We start from the raw sequence: 16,054 nt of genomic DNA, 5'->3' as shown, positions 1-16,054 counted from the left end.
ACACACACAAAGAAAATTTTCTGGATCCGCCACTGCTAATAGTTGTATCTCCTAGTCCTCAGTACAACAATACTAAGGATATCATCTTGATTCAAATGCGACTAAACTATTTGAAAGTTTAGCTATAAATAGACTCACCACAGTCAAAGCAAATTTCTAGATTGTACAAGAATATTTTAGGTACATGCATTTTCATTCCGGCATACCTCAAACGCCCCACCCCCACTACACACACTAAAAATGGAAAAAAGAAAAATCCATCTGCCACCTTTTTGCACAACTCCGTGTCGTCGCTTGCAACAAGTTATACTGGTTTTAGGAATTATAACTATTTTATTTCCTTAGTTTACTCAATGCTCGTTTAATTAGGGTTAACGGTAGATTGTAATTAGAAGTTAAACATAGTTTAATAAGAGTCCAAAACTTAGGGTAATATAATTAGGGTTAGGATTAGGGATATTAATGCTAAACTAGTTTATTTAGAGTTGGAATTAAGTTGTTATTACTACTAAAGTTTGTTTAATTAGGGTTCTGGAGTTAGGGTAATATAATATTATTAGGATTAGGCATACTTTGTACTAAAGTTTGTTTAATTAGGGTTCTGGAGTTAGGGTAATATAATATTATTAGGATTAGGCATACTTTGATGGGATTATTTTACTAACAACTACCTGGAGTTAGGGTAATATAATATTATTAGGATTAGGCATACTTTGATGGGATTATTTTACTAACAACTACTACGGTTAGTTAGGATTATTAAAGTAAAATTCGTTCAAATAGGGTTATGGAGTTAGGGTAATATAATATTATTAGGCTTAGGCATACTTTGATGGGATTATTTTACTAACAACTATTAGGGTTAGTTAGGATTATTAAAGTAAAATTCGTTCAATTAGGGTTAGGATTAAGGGTAAATTTGGGTTAAAGTTAGTTTAATTAGGGTAATAGTATTCGGGTTAGTATTAGCATTATTTTGGGTCGATTAGCTTAATTAAAGTAATTAGGGTCGTGACATGAGTTATTTAAAGTTAAATTAGTTAATTAGTGTTAGGATTGATGTGATTTTGGGTTAAAGTTAGGTGAATTAGGGTTCTAGACATGGGTAATGTAGTCAAGGTTAGTACTAGGATTATTTTGGTGAGATAAAGGTTAAACATTAGTTCAGTTAAGGTTCTAGATTTAGGGTAATGTTAGGATGAGGATTATTTTGGTTAGAATTATTTTGATGAGAGCTCTTAGCGTCAAGATTAGGGTTTTCAAAGTTAGGGGTTTGGTTAGGGTTAAGGTCAATTAGGCTTTTTATTTGGTAAAATAATACAAAAGCAAAAAATAAATCATTATATCGCATAATAAAACTGAAAAATACTATACAATCATACCTTAAAAAATGGGAGTAATGGTGGCGGCTACGGGCTCCAGTTAGTACGAATGTGGGTGGCGGCGGCTAGCTGTGGGTGCCACGTCGGGCGGATACCACCGGCTCGCGAACTAGGTCTGGGTCTGCTTGTGGGATCTCGAACGGTCGGACTATGGGAACGAGAGAGAATGTGTGAGAGAGAGAGCGCGTGTTTGCTCAGGGGGTGAATTTTTAGAGGAACAATTTTTCAAAACAGCCCCAAACAGATTTTTATTTTTTAAAATCGACCCTTTTTTTTTATTTACCAAAACCGACCCGTTTTTTGATTAGCAGCCTAATCACCCTCCTAAACAGTCGGGGTTGCCAACCCCGACTATTTAGGAGGGTGTTAAACCCAATTAGAAGCCTTAAACCCTGAAAATTTATATCCTAAATAGTCGGGGTTGGCAACCCCGACTATTTAGGAAGGTGATTAGGCTGCTAATCAAAAAAACGGATCGGTTTTGGTAAATAAAAAAAAAGGGTCGATTTTGAAAAATAAAAATTTAAATAGGGCTGTTTTGAAAAATTGTTCTTTTTTAGAGTGAAGTAAGTGCGGGGATTGTTCAGGGGGTGATTTTTTAGAGTGAAGTAAGTGCGGGGAGCTTTCCTACAATAATTTCAGAATGCCCCTACCAAATACGTACATGGTTAGATTTTCTATGGTTTTATTTCTGTTGTTCCTTTTATTTTTGCTCAAGCCGGATGATGGAAAATTTATCATGTCCGGTTCCTTTCAAGGATGGATCCATAAAAATTCACCTATCCCAATAACAAAGAAATTTGATTTGAATGATCATGTAGTAAGAGCTGAATTGGCTAAACAATGATTTATTCAATCACATAATTTGGGCTCCTAGAATATGACGTCCTTGTGGCAATCTATTTGATTGTATCGAAAGGCCCATAGAATTAGAAATTTCCTATTGGGACGGTTCATTTCAGGGTCAAATAGACAGCCTTGGCCTTTGGTGATGTGCCCATCAAAAATTTGTTGATTTCTACTAGTGATATTGATATGTTCTATTTTAAGGGATGATAGTGTATCGCTATTCTCTCTCATTTTATCCTCAATAATCCCAACCATAAAAAATAAAAGAAATATAGAAAGAAAGAATGAAAAGAAGGGGGCAAAAACCTTTAGGGTTAGCTATTATTTTGCATCGCTATTATTGTGAGTTAGAGGAAATTTTTGAAGTGTTAGAAATTTTTTTTTTTGCATCAATTAATATCAATTCTTTTCACTATACAATGCGCAAGGTATCGAACATATTAATTGAAATAAAAGCTAGCTGCTAGTGCACAGAGTTTCGAATTGATATGAAGTACTATTCAACAAATAATTTGCTAATGATGATGCATTATGTCGCAGGTGGATTATATTCTTGGTGACAACCCATTACAAATGTCCTATATGGTAGGTTATGGCGATAAGTTTCCGCAGAGGATCCACCATCGGGCTTCCTCTCTACCATCTATGGACGTGCATCCTGAGAAGATCACTTGCAAGGGTGGAACACCATTCTACTTGAGCAGTCAACCCAATCCTAACTTGTTAGTTGGAGCCATCGTGGGAGGACCCGACGAGGATGATCAGTACCTCGACTTGAGATCTATGTTTACGCAATCAGAGCCCACCACTTACATAAATGCACCCATGGTTGGACTCTTGGCATATTTTCATGCCAAGGCATGATGATGATTCATTCTTTTGTATTGGCTGATCCATTTCATACATCGAACTTTAGCAGTATTCTGTTAGATCTAAATATCTGAGATCTAATCCATAAAACTATGGTTAATTCAAAGAGAATAAAAACAACAATGAGCGGAAGCAATACCTGAATCCATTGCACGGATCTGAAATTTGGGTTTTGATGATCTTCTAATCTTAATGATTCTCTCTTTTGAAATTTTTTTTAGATGGGGGTGGAGAGAATGAGAGTGTTACCCTAGATTAGGGACCATAACCCCTTATTTATAGTTGTTGTACTTTTATAATTTGACACCTCATCAAATTATAATTATAACCTGGTATCCGCACATTTAGTCCATGACATATTTAAATACTCATTGACTCAATTACCTGATTGATCTCTTTATGCGTGTCAACTGAAAGATAGCAACACACGCTGATATAACATATGTGCCCAAAAATAGATTTAATTAGATTTAAATCCAACATATTCAATTTGTCTTTGCTTATCTTTTGAGCTATTTTTTTCTTTGAATTTATTTTCTTCTTTCACCACTCTTTTTGTGCCTGCGTAATGTAACCTAATCATTACGTAAAATGGTTCATGTGAATTAGTGCAATTACTGTTCTTACAATGCTTTTGGTTCCACCGACACCAGACACAGTTGACATCATCATATGCTAATTAATGTTAATAAGCTAATAATCCATATTAAAGGGTCATTAGCAATTTAATACACTTTAGCTTGTGGATATACATTGATGCGCCTCAGCAATTTGAGGAATATATTCATATCAGCCATTGCTACTAAGTACTCTCTAGTGAATGGATTTGACCTGATATTTCAACATCTAGGATTGTTTAGTTCAACTTGTCTAGTGACTCTAGTGTGACGGAGACAAGCAGCAATGTGAGATGAAAGGTCACACACAAGAAAAGAGAGATTTAGAGGTCACGAGGTTGATATAACTTGGTGTGATTTGAAGACATTCCTTCCAAGAAGATTAGAAATAAAGATTATTCAAAGCACTTAAGAGAATTGAGAAGCAACTAAGAATTTTCTTATTTTACTAGGAAAGGAGGATGTTGGCGGAATATTGTAAATGTTAACTTCAAACCTTCAATTTATGTGATTTGATTGCTACAAACCCACTTTCCCCCACTTCCTCCTTGTTTTAATTCAGGGTGCATGGAGGGAGCGAAAGGGAGATTAATATCCACCTCTATTAATCTTCAATATATGTGATTTATAACATTTGATTACTACAAATCCCAAACATAGATAATTTGATGGCTAAAAACCCCATCATAATGAAAGAAGGTGAAGTTGAGAATAACCCCATATTGAACTTTGATTAATTAGTAGACTACACAAAATCCATAAAAATGTATTAGATATATGTTTCTTTTCTTGTCATTTCTATTTTTGCTTATTTTTCTTTGGCTTCTGCATGCGGAAATCTAAGAGCATCCTCTACAAGTAGGATAACATTGTTTTTTTCCTATTAAGTTTTATGTTAGAGCCAAGACGATAAGAAATGGCCAACCGATTAACATAAATCCTATAGCTTTGCCAATATTTGTGGGATTTGCGACGAAAACCTAAAATACATTATTTATTTTGTCTTAAAATGGATCTTTTACTTCTACGGTAGTGTTTTATGGAGGTAATTTGAGGAAATGTAATGGGTAAATGTAGTTTTATGAGAACAATGGGAGATAGATTCTTCGTTTTTGGGACAGAGAGCAAGAAGGAAAAGGACTAAAGTGGAGAGTTATTTTTTTAATTTATCAAATAGGGGCAATTTGATAATTATCTACCTCTAATTAAGCCATAGCGCATTCATGGTTACGGTTTTTTACATCTTATGAACTTGGAAAGAAAAGTGACTGTCAGTTCATATTCCGCAATCTCTACAATAGGAAATCAACTCCATTAATTAATTCTCTTTTGAGACTGAAATTTGAGGTATCTTCGATATTATAGCTATGAGTAATCATTTGTATTTGTCCATTGGACTTTACAATTCTTCGGGAACTTTTTTCATGTCATCTAGGCATCAAGTTCTATATATAACATTTCATGTCATAAGTTTAGACAATATGCAATACATTTGGGTCTTAACTACTATATTTTCTTGATTACATAAATTTAGAAAATCGACCATAATCATCGTACTTGCTAACTAAGAATTTCTTCTATATTACATTCTTATTGAAACTGTTGAATGTTATTAATTTTTACATATTATTAAATTTCCTTTTAATTTTTTATGATTGTTGAGGTAAAATCATTTCGGAGAAGTTCGTTTTTCACAGTTTAAAGACTCCACTTGCTCCGCGTCATGGGGCGACTGGGCGAGTATTTGCTAGTATATGATATAAGGGGGTGTTTGTTTCAAATCCTATAATTTTAGGATATAGATTTTATCATGGGATTTGAAATCTATAGGTTTTTTTTTAACATGGGTTGAAATTTCTAAAATGTTGTTTGTTTCATTAATATTTTGGGATATGTAATCCTATAATTTGTATTTTATTTGTTTCAAACTCAAATTGTAGAATTACAAATTTTAGAATTTGAAATCTAGCCTAAATCCTCTCTCAAAGAGGGGATTTCACAAATGCTATAATATAATAGTTTTTTATTATTTGGGTATTCAATATCCCAAAATTTATTTTGAATCAAGCAAATGTTATGGAATCCATAAACTCAAAAAAACTCATTTTTTCATCCTAGAATTTGTAATCTACCCTATATCCCCAAAAAAAGTTGAAACAAACACCCCGTAGGTAGATGTGGACCTATTTTTCTTAGTTTGTCCTCTGATGAGCTTGCTATTAAATCAAATAGATGGTCCATTTCATTTAAAATATACAAAAAGAAAACCATGGATGACACTTGTCAAAGTACTAAACCAAATATGTTCTTTCTATCTAAAGGACCATGTTTGCTATATCCACTCCCGAACAGTAATTTTGGGAGTTGGATTGCCGAAAATGCCCTTTTGATGTTGAGGGTGTTTCTGGAATGGATTTGGCCTGGTTTGGTTTGGGAAAAGGGCAATTTAGTCCTCACACACCCCCAAAGTTACTGTTTGGGAGTGTGAATAGTTGGACCCCTAAAGGACCCGATGTGGGAAAATCTGTGCAATAATGCATGCTTGCACACAAAGATCTGGTAAAAAGGGAAAACATTTGAGTTTTATTAGGCTATTAACAAAGAGAAGACTATTGAAAAAAGAAACAGTAAGGCCTATTACTGTATTACACTAGGCCTATAGATAGAAAATAAAGAAAATCGAAAGAAATATTAAAAAAAAATGATTATAACAAATAAGATAACTAATACTATGCTCAGTTTACATCCTCCGAAGTAAAAGATTAACTCTCTCCAACAAGACAAATATTTACCAACAAATAATTGCATCTAACATAGCTATTTCCACCTGCTTAATATAAAGAAACAATTTTAACGAATCATAAGTACTTTGACGTAATGATTGTGCATGAGTAGTGCCCAGAACATAAAGTTATTTCAAAATTAGTTATCCACCCCAACCTCGGGAAAACATTCTATATATTAACTAAAAATATTTTGTTATGGGGACAGCCTAATAGGTCACTTGGCAAAGTCATGTTGCCTGATATAGGCGGCTTGAGTTCGATTCTTGTGTCCACGACAAAATAAACATTTTGTCACGATTTTCTAATTATAACCATTTAAATATTTATTAATTCATTGAGTTAAAGTGTCAGGTGAGTGGTACGAAGTATTTGGTGTATTCACTTTGGGCATGTTTGGTTCAATAGAGGGTAAGAATAGGATTAGGAATCCTATTTTTTTTATGGATTCCAACCTAATCTATAAAAAATTTCTAGACAAGTTTGTAGTTTTATGGAATCCTATTTTTTTACATTCTATGTTTGTTTCACCCAATGGAAAAATAGAATCTCACTTTTATAGAAACCCTACAATTCCTAATATCTAGTTTGGTTCAGAATGATAATTTTTAGGGATCAACACTGTAATAACGGCTAGTTCCACCGAAAGCTCCACCTAAAAGCCAAAACCCCAAAACAAGCCAAAAACAAGATCAAGCTCAACAAATGTGTTCAACAAACCCAAGACCCAATGGAAAAATAGAATCTCACTTTTTATAGAAACCCTACAATTCCTAATATCTAGTTTGGTTCAGAATGATAATTTTTAGGTATCAACACTGTAATAACGGCTAGTTCCACCGAAAGCTCCACCTAAAAGCCAAAACCCCAAAACAAGCCAAAAACAAGATCAAGCTCAACAAATGTGTTCAACAAACCCAAGTGAAGGACCTGCACATGCTCAAAATCCTGCTGGCAGCTCAAAACCGAAAGGCAAAGGAGCTACACAAGCTCCAAATAACAGCCAAAACCCCACAAAGCCAATGAGCTACACAAGCTCAAAACAAAACAGCAACAAACCCATAGGCAAGGAGCTACACAAGCTCCACATAACAGCCAAACCCCACAAAGCCAAGGCAACAGAGCAATATAGCCAAAGGAACTGAGCAACAGAATGTAAAAGACGACATCAGTAAACCCAAGCAACATAGCTCATTTACCTGAGCTCAACAAAAGGCATTCATTGTTGATTATTCATTTGAACCACACTTATCAAGCTTTCAATCATTTGTAGTCGAATTAATAGTATCATAAAATGTTCATTCATGAAACAGACAGAAACGTGAATTCCCTCCTTACCTGATAATCAAAATCAAACAAAATAATTGCATTATTATCAGCTAAAATGCAAGTAAGTGTGGTCCCCGAGGAAAACTGAAAAGAGATTCGCTATTTTTTGATATCAGAGACAAAATGCAATATTAAAACTACGGATGAAACAAAATTAGGAACCAAATGCCATAACCACCCATGCAACCTTAATTTGATCAATTGCAACTTGTTTTGTCCTAAATTAGTAACAATTTTCAACAATTTTCCCAGTATCATCTTTCTGGCTGTATTTTTCCTAAATCTAAAAACACAAAAAGATCTATTAATCGCTAGATCCAAGAAAAAGCACAAAAATAGGAAGAGGGGAAAACAAAAGATGATGAAGATCGAGATCATACTCTTTCCTGAGCGGGAAATCTCGCATCCGCCAATCCGATCGCCGCCGCGGCGGCGCTGATCGAAGCACCGCCGCCTCCGCTGCTGCTTCCAGCGTCATTTCCCGTCATTTTTGCCCCCAATCTCTCTTCACATCCTCCGCCTCTCGCCGAGAGATGGCCTCAGATCCCTCGAATCGACAGCGAAAAAAGCTCGGACCCGAAACTGGAGGCAAAGATTCAGCGACGGGAGAAGAGAAGTGAAGAAGAGAGAGCTGAGGCGGGAGAAGAACAGCGGGAGAGAGCTGAGGCGGAAGATCAGAGATCGGAATAAGAAAGAGGAGCGTTGTCAGCTTTTTGGCCCAATTCCTCTCAAACGGAGAGGATTTGGGTTTCCACAAATATGCACTGTTTTGAGTACTTTATAGATTAGCAAATCTGTAAATTTTTTTTGAACCAAACTCAAGATTATGATTCATTTGGAATCCTTTAATTACGAAATTGCCACTGTCAGGTGTAAATACCATTCCTATTCCATAAAATTGGTGAAACAAACGGGCCCTTTGATTCACCCAGGTAGCTCCCGTTCGGAGTGATTTGACAGCAAATTAACACGCTGAGTTATTACAATTTTTACGGATATCCTCGACTAGCAGATTAACACGATAGCCCATAGTTATGGTCGTTTAACAAGGATTTTTTTTTCTCTTGCAAAGTTACAACGAAAGAGATTATTATAGATGTTATAAGAGATATACATATAAAATGGTAGGTTTCTTTTCTAAAAAAAGTGTCAGATATATGTCAATGCAAAATATCACAATTGAAAATTTGATTATGATCAATTTTAATAGACCTTTTTCATTCTAATGGTAGAGTTCTTTTTTCAAACAACTCAATATAGTTTTTTTTAGAAAAAAGTATTATCTAGATTGATTCTAACTGATATTTAATAAAGGAAAATCAACCTTCCCATACTCCGATAACTTCATTCCATGATCTCACATTTATAAGAATATGGCATCATTATATTTTTCAAAAACTATATCTTAGGAACATTGGTGTATTTTTGCGCAAAATCTAACTTTAGGATGTAAAACTTATTTTTAACTGAAACACTAGGGTACATAATGTTGGGGAATTTTAGTCTCCCGCCTACTACAATTTGTGCAACTTATAAGCCAACCCACAATCAGTAAGATATAAAATAACCATAATCAAGAAGAAAGAACACCAAAATTTACGTGGTTCGGTCGACCAACTTCGATCTACGTCCACTGTAGGCGTCAAAAATTGCCTATAGGTTCCCGCACACAGCTCAAAATAAAGAGAAGGCGATGAACGTCATTATCTGAGTCAAACGGGATTATCCGTGCCGTAAAAGAGCTAACGAGTGAACGAAGCAAGTCATAAAGCGTACGAGTCAACGAAACGACGAAATGCGCAAAACAGCGGAACAAGACCAAACTAGAAAAGCCTCTGGCAGCCGAGTCGCATCAAAATGACTCGGCCAAGGCCAGGTGACTCGGCCTTAAACACTGCGGGTGTCCGCAGACCCAAAAACGCTGTTTTGAGCCGTTTTCAACCGTTATCCGCCAAACAAATCCGTGGTTGCGGCCCAACAGCTTCGATAGATAAGCTATTGGCTCCCACTGTGGTCACCAGTTTGTTTGCGTCAAAAGTTACTATTTTCATTGTCATTAAACCTGTTACACCGTTTATCGATTACAAGTTCAAATTAAAAGAAAAGTTAATCTTTTTATAAGATCTTCTTACACAATGAAAAAGTAAAAATTACAATTTTATCAAACAATACGCAACAGTAGTTTGTCTCCTGCTGCTTGCGTGAGATCTTTCGCCTATCCCGAGGACGCGTTAGTCCGTGGACCACCGCGGATCGGATCCGGTTGACAAGAGTTAATTAATGTTCTTGTTTCACGAAGGAAACAATTGCAGAAGCGACAATCACGACCAAGCGAGATTGTGGTTCTTCTCGAGATCAAAACCAAATTTGATCCGGAGGGGAAAAAAAGGAAAAAGGGTCTCAGATCTTTCGAAGGCTTCCTCTTTATGATGAAGTTCGCCAAGATCTGCCAACTCTTCTCTGAAATTCGTGATCAACTGTTCAAATTGACAGCACCTCGCCCTCAGATTTCAGATCCCCCCAAATAAAGGTCTTAGGCTTGTATTTATAAGCTTCGATTGCAGCGTTTTCTGATAAGATCTCATGATTTGACGTCATCTACAGTTAATAACCGCTCAGCTGCACTTAGGGATAGCTTCATGACAGTTGGGGAGGTCCTGGAACGAAAGAATCCTTAAAAAAAACATCGAAACCCGTGTTTTTGGGAAGTTTTGGGAGCGGACCACCACCTGGTGGCTCGGAGCTGTGCGAGCCACCAAATGGTGGCTCCCGCCTTCCAGTCTTGTGTCTTGTCTTTCTGACAGTTTTGACTGTCGTAGCCTCTTCAGTTCGCTTGGTTTGAACCTGTTTTGCGATGACGCGATGAGCGTGCGGGCCACTTGGCGGTGGCCGGTGAACACGCGGCCCACTTGGTTTACCATTCTGGTGGTCGATGAGCGTACGGGCCACTTGGCGGTGGCCGGTGAGCACATGTGCCACTTGGTTTGCCATTCTGGTGGCCGATGAGCTTGTGAGCCACTTGGCGGTGGCCGGTGAGTATGCGGGCCACTTGGTGGTGGCCATTTCGGTAGTTTGTTGCTACGTCGTCAACGGTTCGCCGATTCGCTTCATGCGTTTATCGACGTCGGATAATCTTCCTTTACTCGGGTAATGACGTTCATCGTCTTCTCTCCGTCTCGAACTGTGTTCGGGGATCTATAGACAAATTTTGACGCTTAGAAGCAACTCGGACAAATGCCGAGACGCCCGGAAAACACGAGCTACAAGAATAGAAAACAACAGATTCAAGCTACAAGAATAGAAAACAACATATTCAAGCTACAAGAATAGAAAACAACATCCAACAAAGTTATAAAATAAAAAAAATTTACAGGTGGGATTTATTTATTCCATTAAATCCCACCTGTAATACTTTAACCCCCGTAAAATAAAGGAATTGCATGATCAACAGATTCAAGCTACAAGAATAGAAAACAACATCCAACAAAGTTATAAAATAAAAAAAATTACACTTATTAACTCTCTATTCGATGCTCTTAGACCATAGAAGAAAGCTACAAGAACAATGCAACATCCAACCGTCATTATCGTTGTATAGATTTAAGAGAGTAAGCTTTCAAGATTAATTAAGCTAGATTTTTAGTTAATGAAATGAATATTGGGTATAAACAGGAACAATTATAAGAGACAATTGTGATCAAGATTCTCATTGAAATGTTTCCCTAATTATATCCACACAGTCAACTATTATTTGTAGGTAAAAAATTAATTTGCAGGCAATGCAGGTATCATGCCTAAGCAACAGAGAAAAAAAAAAATCTTATCTATTATTATTATTTATGCTAGACAATGAATTGGTTGCTAAACAATGCTAGTTCTATAGTCTAAGTAATAGCAAAAAAATTAATTCTGCTTCAAAGCAACTAAAAAGTACCGAAGTTTTTACTGAGATAGTAAGTTGAGTCTCATGGGACCGATCGATGGCTTGATAAAGTAGAAACCCAAATAAAATCCTAGCCAGACCACAAATTCAAAGAAAGATGATGCAATTGGCAAGAAAGGACAAGATCCATGGGAAAATTTTCACTAGAGCTTTTCTCATTTCAGAACTGAGCAAAAGCTTACAACCGATCAATATAACCAACAATTTTCCAAATAAATTTTATAGTAACCGAGGCATATAAGCAAGAACTACAAGATCGACAAAGCAAACCCCTGAGCACCATCCGCAGAAATAGTGAAGGGTCCCTTAGCGCTTGCGGTGGTACTTAGTTTCACCCTTGCCTAGTCTCTTGCTTTCTTGATTATTGAGGTTAATTGTTCTGAGGAATATAGAGAATAAGAGAGCTACTGTTTGGATATGGAAGAGAAATGGGAAAGAGAAGAGGGTTTTATAGAGGGGTCAATAGTGTGAAAATCTTTTGAGAATATGACACTTGGGAAAGTGAAGGTGTAGGATACAAAGCCTTCACCCCAACAACCGCAACCTCCCCCTCCACCACCCACCGCCACAAAACCCACCCAAAAAAAAAAAAAACCACCCCTATCAGCATCATCCATCAGAGGTGACAACCCCACTCAGTGCGATCCTCGGAGTGGAAAATCTAACCAGATTCTGACTTGCAATGTGATAGAAGGTTATATAAGTAAGATATAGAGGTACTCAAGGGAAAAAAAATACTCCTATCAAAAATAGAGTGCACTAAGGGCACCACCCCCATACAAACTCCAACTACACACCTTCTCTCCTGTTTGTTACAGTGCATCGGGCCCCACATGACATTTTAATTTAAATCTCAATGTGGAGGCCCCGATGCACTGTAACCAAAAGAGAGAGGGGGGCGGGGGGGGGGGGTGGTTGGAGTTATGGTTGGGGTGTGCCCCAATCATTTTCCATAAAAATACCCTTCACCCAAAATCACATGCTTCACTTAAAAACTATGAAAAGGAAGGTAACAGGAAGAATACCTACAATGAAAAATATATCTATCCAGCATTCAGACAACTTGTATATATAGCATTAAACTTTTAGCGTACATTTATGACCAAAAAAAACTATAGGGCTGAGATTATGCCAAGCATTTAATGTACCAAATCGAACTTAATAAGCTAGTTCAGCATCATTAGCAGATTGTGATCCATATCAAGTATTGCATGAGTGGTATACGATGTGAAGCTTTGTTTGAGTAATTAAACAGGGTTCAACATATATCATCCATTACTTGGATCCCCTTACACCAGTGTGTTCATTAACACTTCCCAATTAAAGACAGTTATAATGCAGTGATAGTCCAAGGGTTGTTCATAACTAAATTCATCGTACTAACACTTCCCAATTAAAGACAGTTATAATGCAGTGAAAGTCCAAAGGTTGTTCATAACTAAATTCATCTTACGTTCATCACTATTAGCAGTCATGTTTTGTTTGCATACAAATGCAAGATGAAAGTGAAATCACTTTCTTTTAACAATTTAAGTATTTGTTTGTATGCAAGTGGCTATGAAAGCAAAATGCAAGAAAGTTGCCCCATAGTATTTATTATAATTTAGACTTTTCCTAAAAAAGTGGTGAAGTCATATGAAAGTGACAAAAAACAGCAACTAAGTTTAATTATATAATATTAATTATATTTTCTAATTAATCTTATTTTGGCATGTGATTTTCACATTGCACTTTCAACAGTAATTTACTTTTTTTAAACAAACATTATATTTCACATGCATGATAACATGGATGTAAAAATCATTTACAAACACCCCCTTAGTGATCAAGATGACAATAATTTCCTTACAAAAAGGATTATAACGATATGTTGAACCTGAAGTACAATGTCCCTAAACTGGTGAGCAATAACAACCAACTTTTCTATTTTTCTTATTTCTTGGGCCTAATAGTTTTGATTGTTGCATTGTTTAGGCCTTTGGTGCGCTAGACTCAGTGCGCCTAAGCTCCTTTTTTTCCTTGAATTCTTTACTAGCTTGTTTTCTAATGAGCCTATTATTTCTTTCACCCAGATCATTTCTTTACTTAAAGTGTTTCAAAAGCTTACAAGAAATGGACTGAATAGTTAATAGGCCTTAATCTATTATTTAGTTCTCGTTGTTGCTCTGTCTTTAATATTCTTTAATCTTTACCCAGTCTAGTGAGACTTTTTATTTCCTTCTTAACAAAGTTTAGTGGGGTTTTTACTTTTCTTCTTATTCTTATTATATATTTCTTACTTCTATCTTTTTGGGTTGGACTATCATTCTCAATGGGACTTATTTTACCCTATTATTTGTCTCGGCTAATCTTCTTTTGTATATTTTGATTCCAGTACACCTTTTTCGTAATTACTAATACCTATCTTCCACCTCTGGTACTTGTGCAACATACTTCTCCATCATTCCCTTATCCTTATCAGTATAGCGTCGTAGCTCCTACTCCCCAAGTCTGCAGATCCTACGAATGTAGCGTCGTTCCCTTTAAAAAGTTGAGCACAAGGTTATCAAATAACCTAGTGTTGTTCCATTTTAAAAAAAATAGGTGTGAGATTATCAAACAATGTAGTGCTGATCCAAATTTGTTCATGCTATGGCATGAGGTCACTAAGTTAAGAGCCCCCCCTACATTAATTTAATAGGAGCGAAACTTGGCTTTATAATGCACAATACTTACTATAGAACCTAAAAGAAAAATTTATATATAATCCTCGAATCTAATTATATACATAAGAACATAGAAACTAAAATCAATTAGAGATTTCTGTAAAAAAAAAGAAAAAAAAAGAAAAAAAGAAATCAGTTAGAGATCAAACAACCTTATAAATAGATTATTACCAGCATTGTCAACAAAATAGATATTTATGTGACGTTAAAAAGACAGAAACTAAATTAGAGATTAAACAACCTTAGATATTGACTAGTGGCATCAACGGCGATAGCGCCGAGATCTAACAACCTTAGAAATATATAGTTATCAATACCATCAAAAGTGAGTGCGTGTGACTTTCACTTCCTGAGAAGACTTAACGGAATATTTTTGAAGAATTGGTAGGATATTGGTTGTATTTTGTAGTGATATGTCCGGAGAACAAGAGATATACCTGTCTAATGATCACAGTGTAAATCTAAATAAATTTTAATTTATTAGTGAGTGAACAACACCAGCTTCTCGTGGTCATAGTGTAAATATGAATAAATTTTCATTTATTAGTTAATGAACAGTCACCGACTCTCACTCTTATAGATCTCTCACCGACTCTCTCTCTTATAAATCTCCCTCTCACCGACTTTCTCATAAATCTGTCATTGACTCTCTCTCTCTAAAGCGTTAGAACATCGACCCAAATCTTCGTGATCCCTCCGACACTGACTGCGAGGGCGACGAAATCCTAGTCGTGGACGAGGAAGAGCAGCCTCTTGAGATGCTTAGGGTTAGGGTTAGGGTTAGGGTTAGGGTTAGGGTTAGGGTTAGGGTTAGGGTTAGGGGTTAGGGTTAGGGTTAGGGTTAGGGTTATGGTTAGGGGTTAGGGTTAGGGTTAGGGTTAGGGTTAGGGTTAGGGTTAGGTTTAGGGTTAGGTTTAGGGTTAGGTTTAGGGTTAGGTTTAGGGTTAGGTTTAGGGTTAGGGTTAGGGTTAGGGTTAGGGTTAGGGTTAGGGTTAGGTTTAGGGTTAGGTTTAGGTTTAGGTTTAGGGTTAGGTTTAGGTTTAGGTTTAGGTTTAGGTTTAGGTTTAGGTTTAGGGTTAGGTTTAGGGTTAGGGTTAGGTTTAGGTTTAGGTTTAGGGTTAGGTTTAGGTTTAGGGGTTAGGGTTAGGGTTTAGGTTTAGGGTTAGGTTTAGGGTTAGGGTTAGGGTTAGGTTTAGGGTTAGGTTTAGGGTTAGGTTTAGGGTTAGGTTTAGGTTTAGGTTTAGGGTTAGGTTTAGGGTTAGGGTTAGGGTTAGGGTTAGGGTTAGGGTTAGGTTTAGGGTTAGGTTTAGGTTTAGGTTTAGGGTTAGGTTTAGGTTTAGGTTTAGGTTTAGGTTTAGGTTTAGGTTTAGGGTTAGGTTTAGGGTTAGGGTTAGGTTTAGGTTTAGGTTTAGGGTTAGGTTTAGGTTTAGGGGTTAGGGTTAGGGTTTAGGTTTAGGGTTAGGTTTAGGGTTAGGGTTAGGGTTAGGGTTAGGGTTAGGGGTTAGGTTTAGGTTTAGGGTTAGGTTTAGGGTTAGGTTTAGGGTTAGGTTTAGGGTTAGGGTTAGGGTTAGGGTTA

At 36.5% G+C, this 16,054-nt stretch overlaps 1 protein-coding gene across 1 annotated transcript in view; it reads left to right on the top strand.

The window, feature by feature from the left end:
- LOC109826415 (endoglucanase 8-like) overlaps window positions 1-3,151 on the top strand; it is a 7,541-nt gene extending 4,390 nt beyond the window's left edge. The window contains exon 8 of the mRNA XM_020393449.1: window positions 2,772-3,151. Within this exon, the coding sequence (XP_020249038.1) occupies window positions 2,772-3,095 (324 nt within the window). The 3' untranslated portion in view covers window positions 3,096-3,151. The remainder of the gene's footprint in view (window positions 1-2,771) is intronic.

The sequence above is a fragment of the Asparagus officinalis genome, chromosome 10 (genome assembly GCF_001876935.1).
Source record: "Asparagus officinalis chromosome 10, Aspof.V1, whole genome shotgun sequence".
Lineage (NCBI taxonomy): Eukaryota > Viridiplantae > Streptophyta > Magnoliopsida > Asparagales > Asparagaceae > Asparagus > Asparagus officinalis.
Note: the sequence above shows the minus strand (reverse complement) of the source record. Positions and strands in the feature narration are given on the sequence as shown.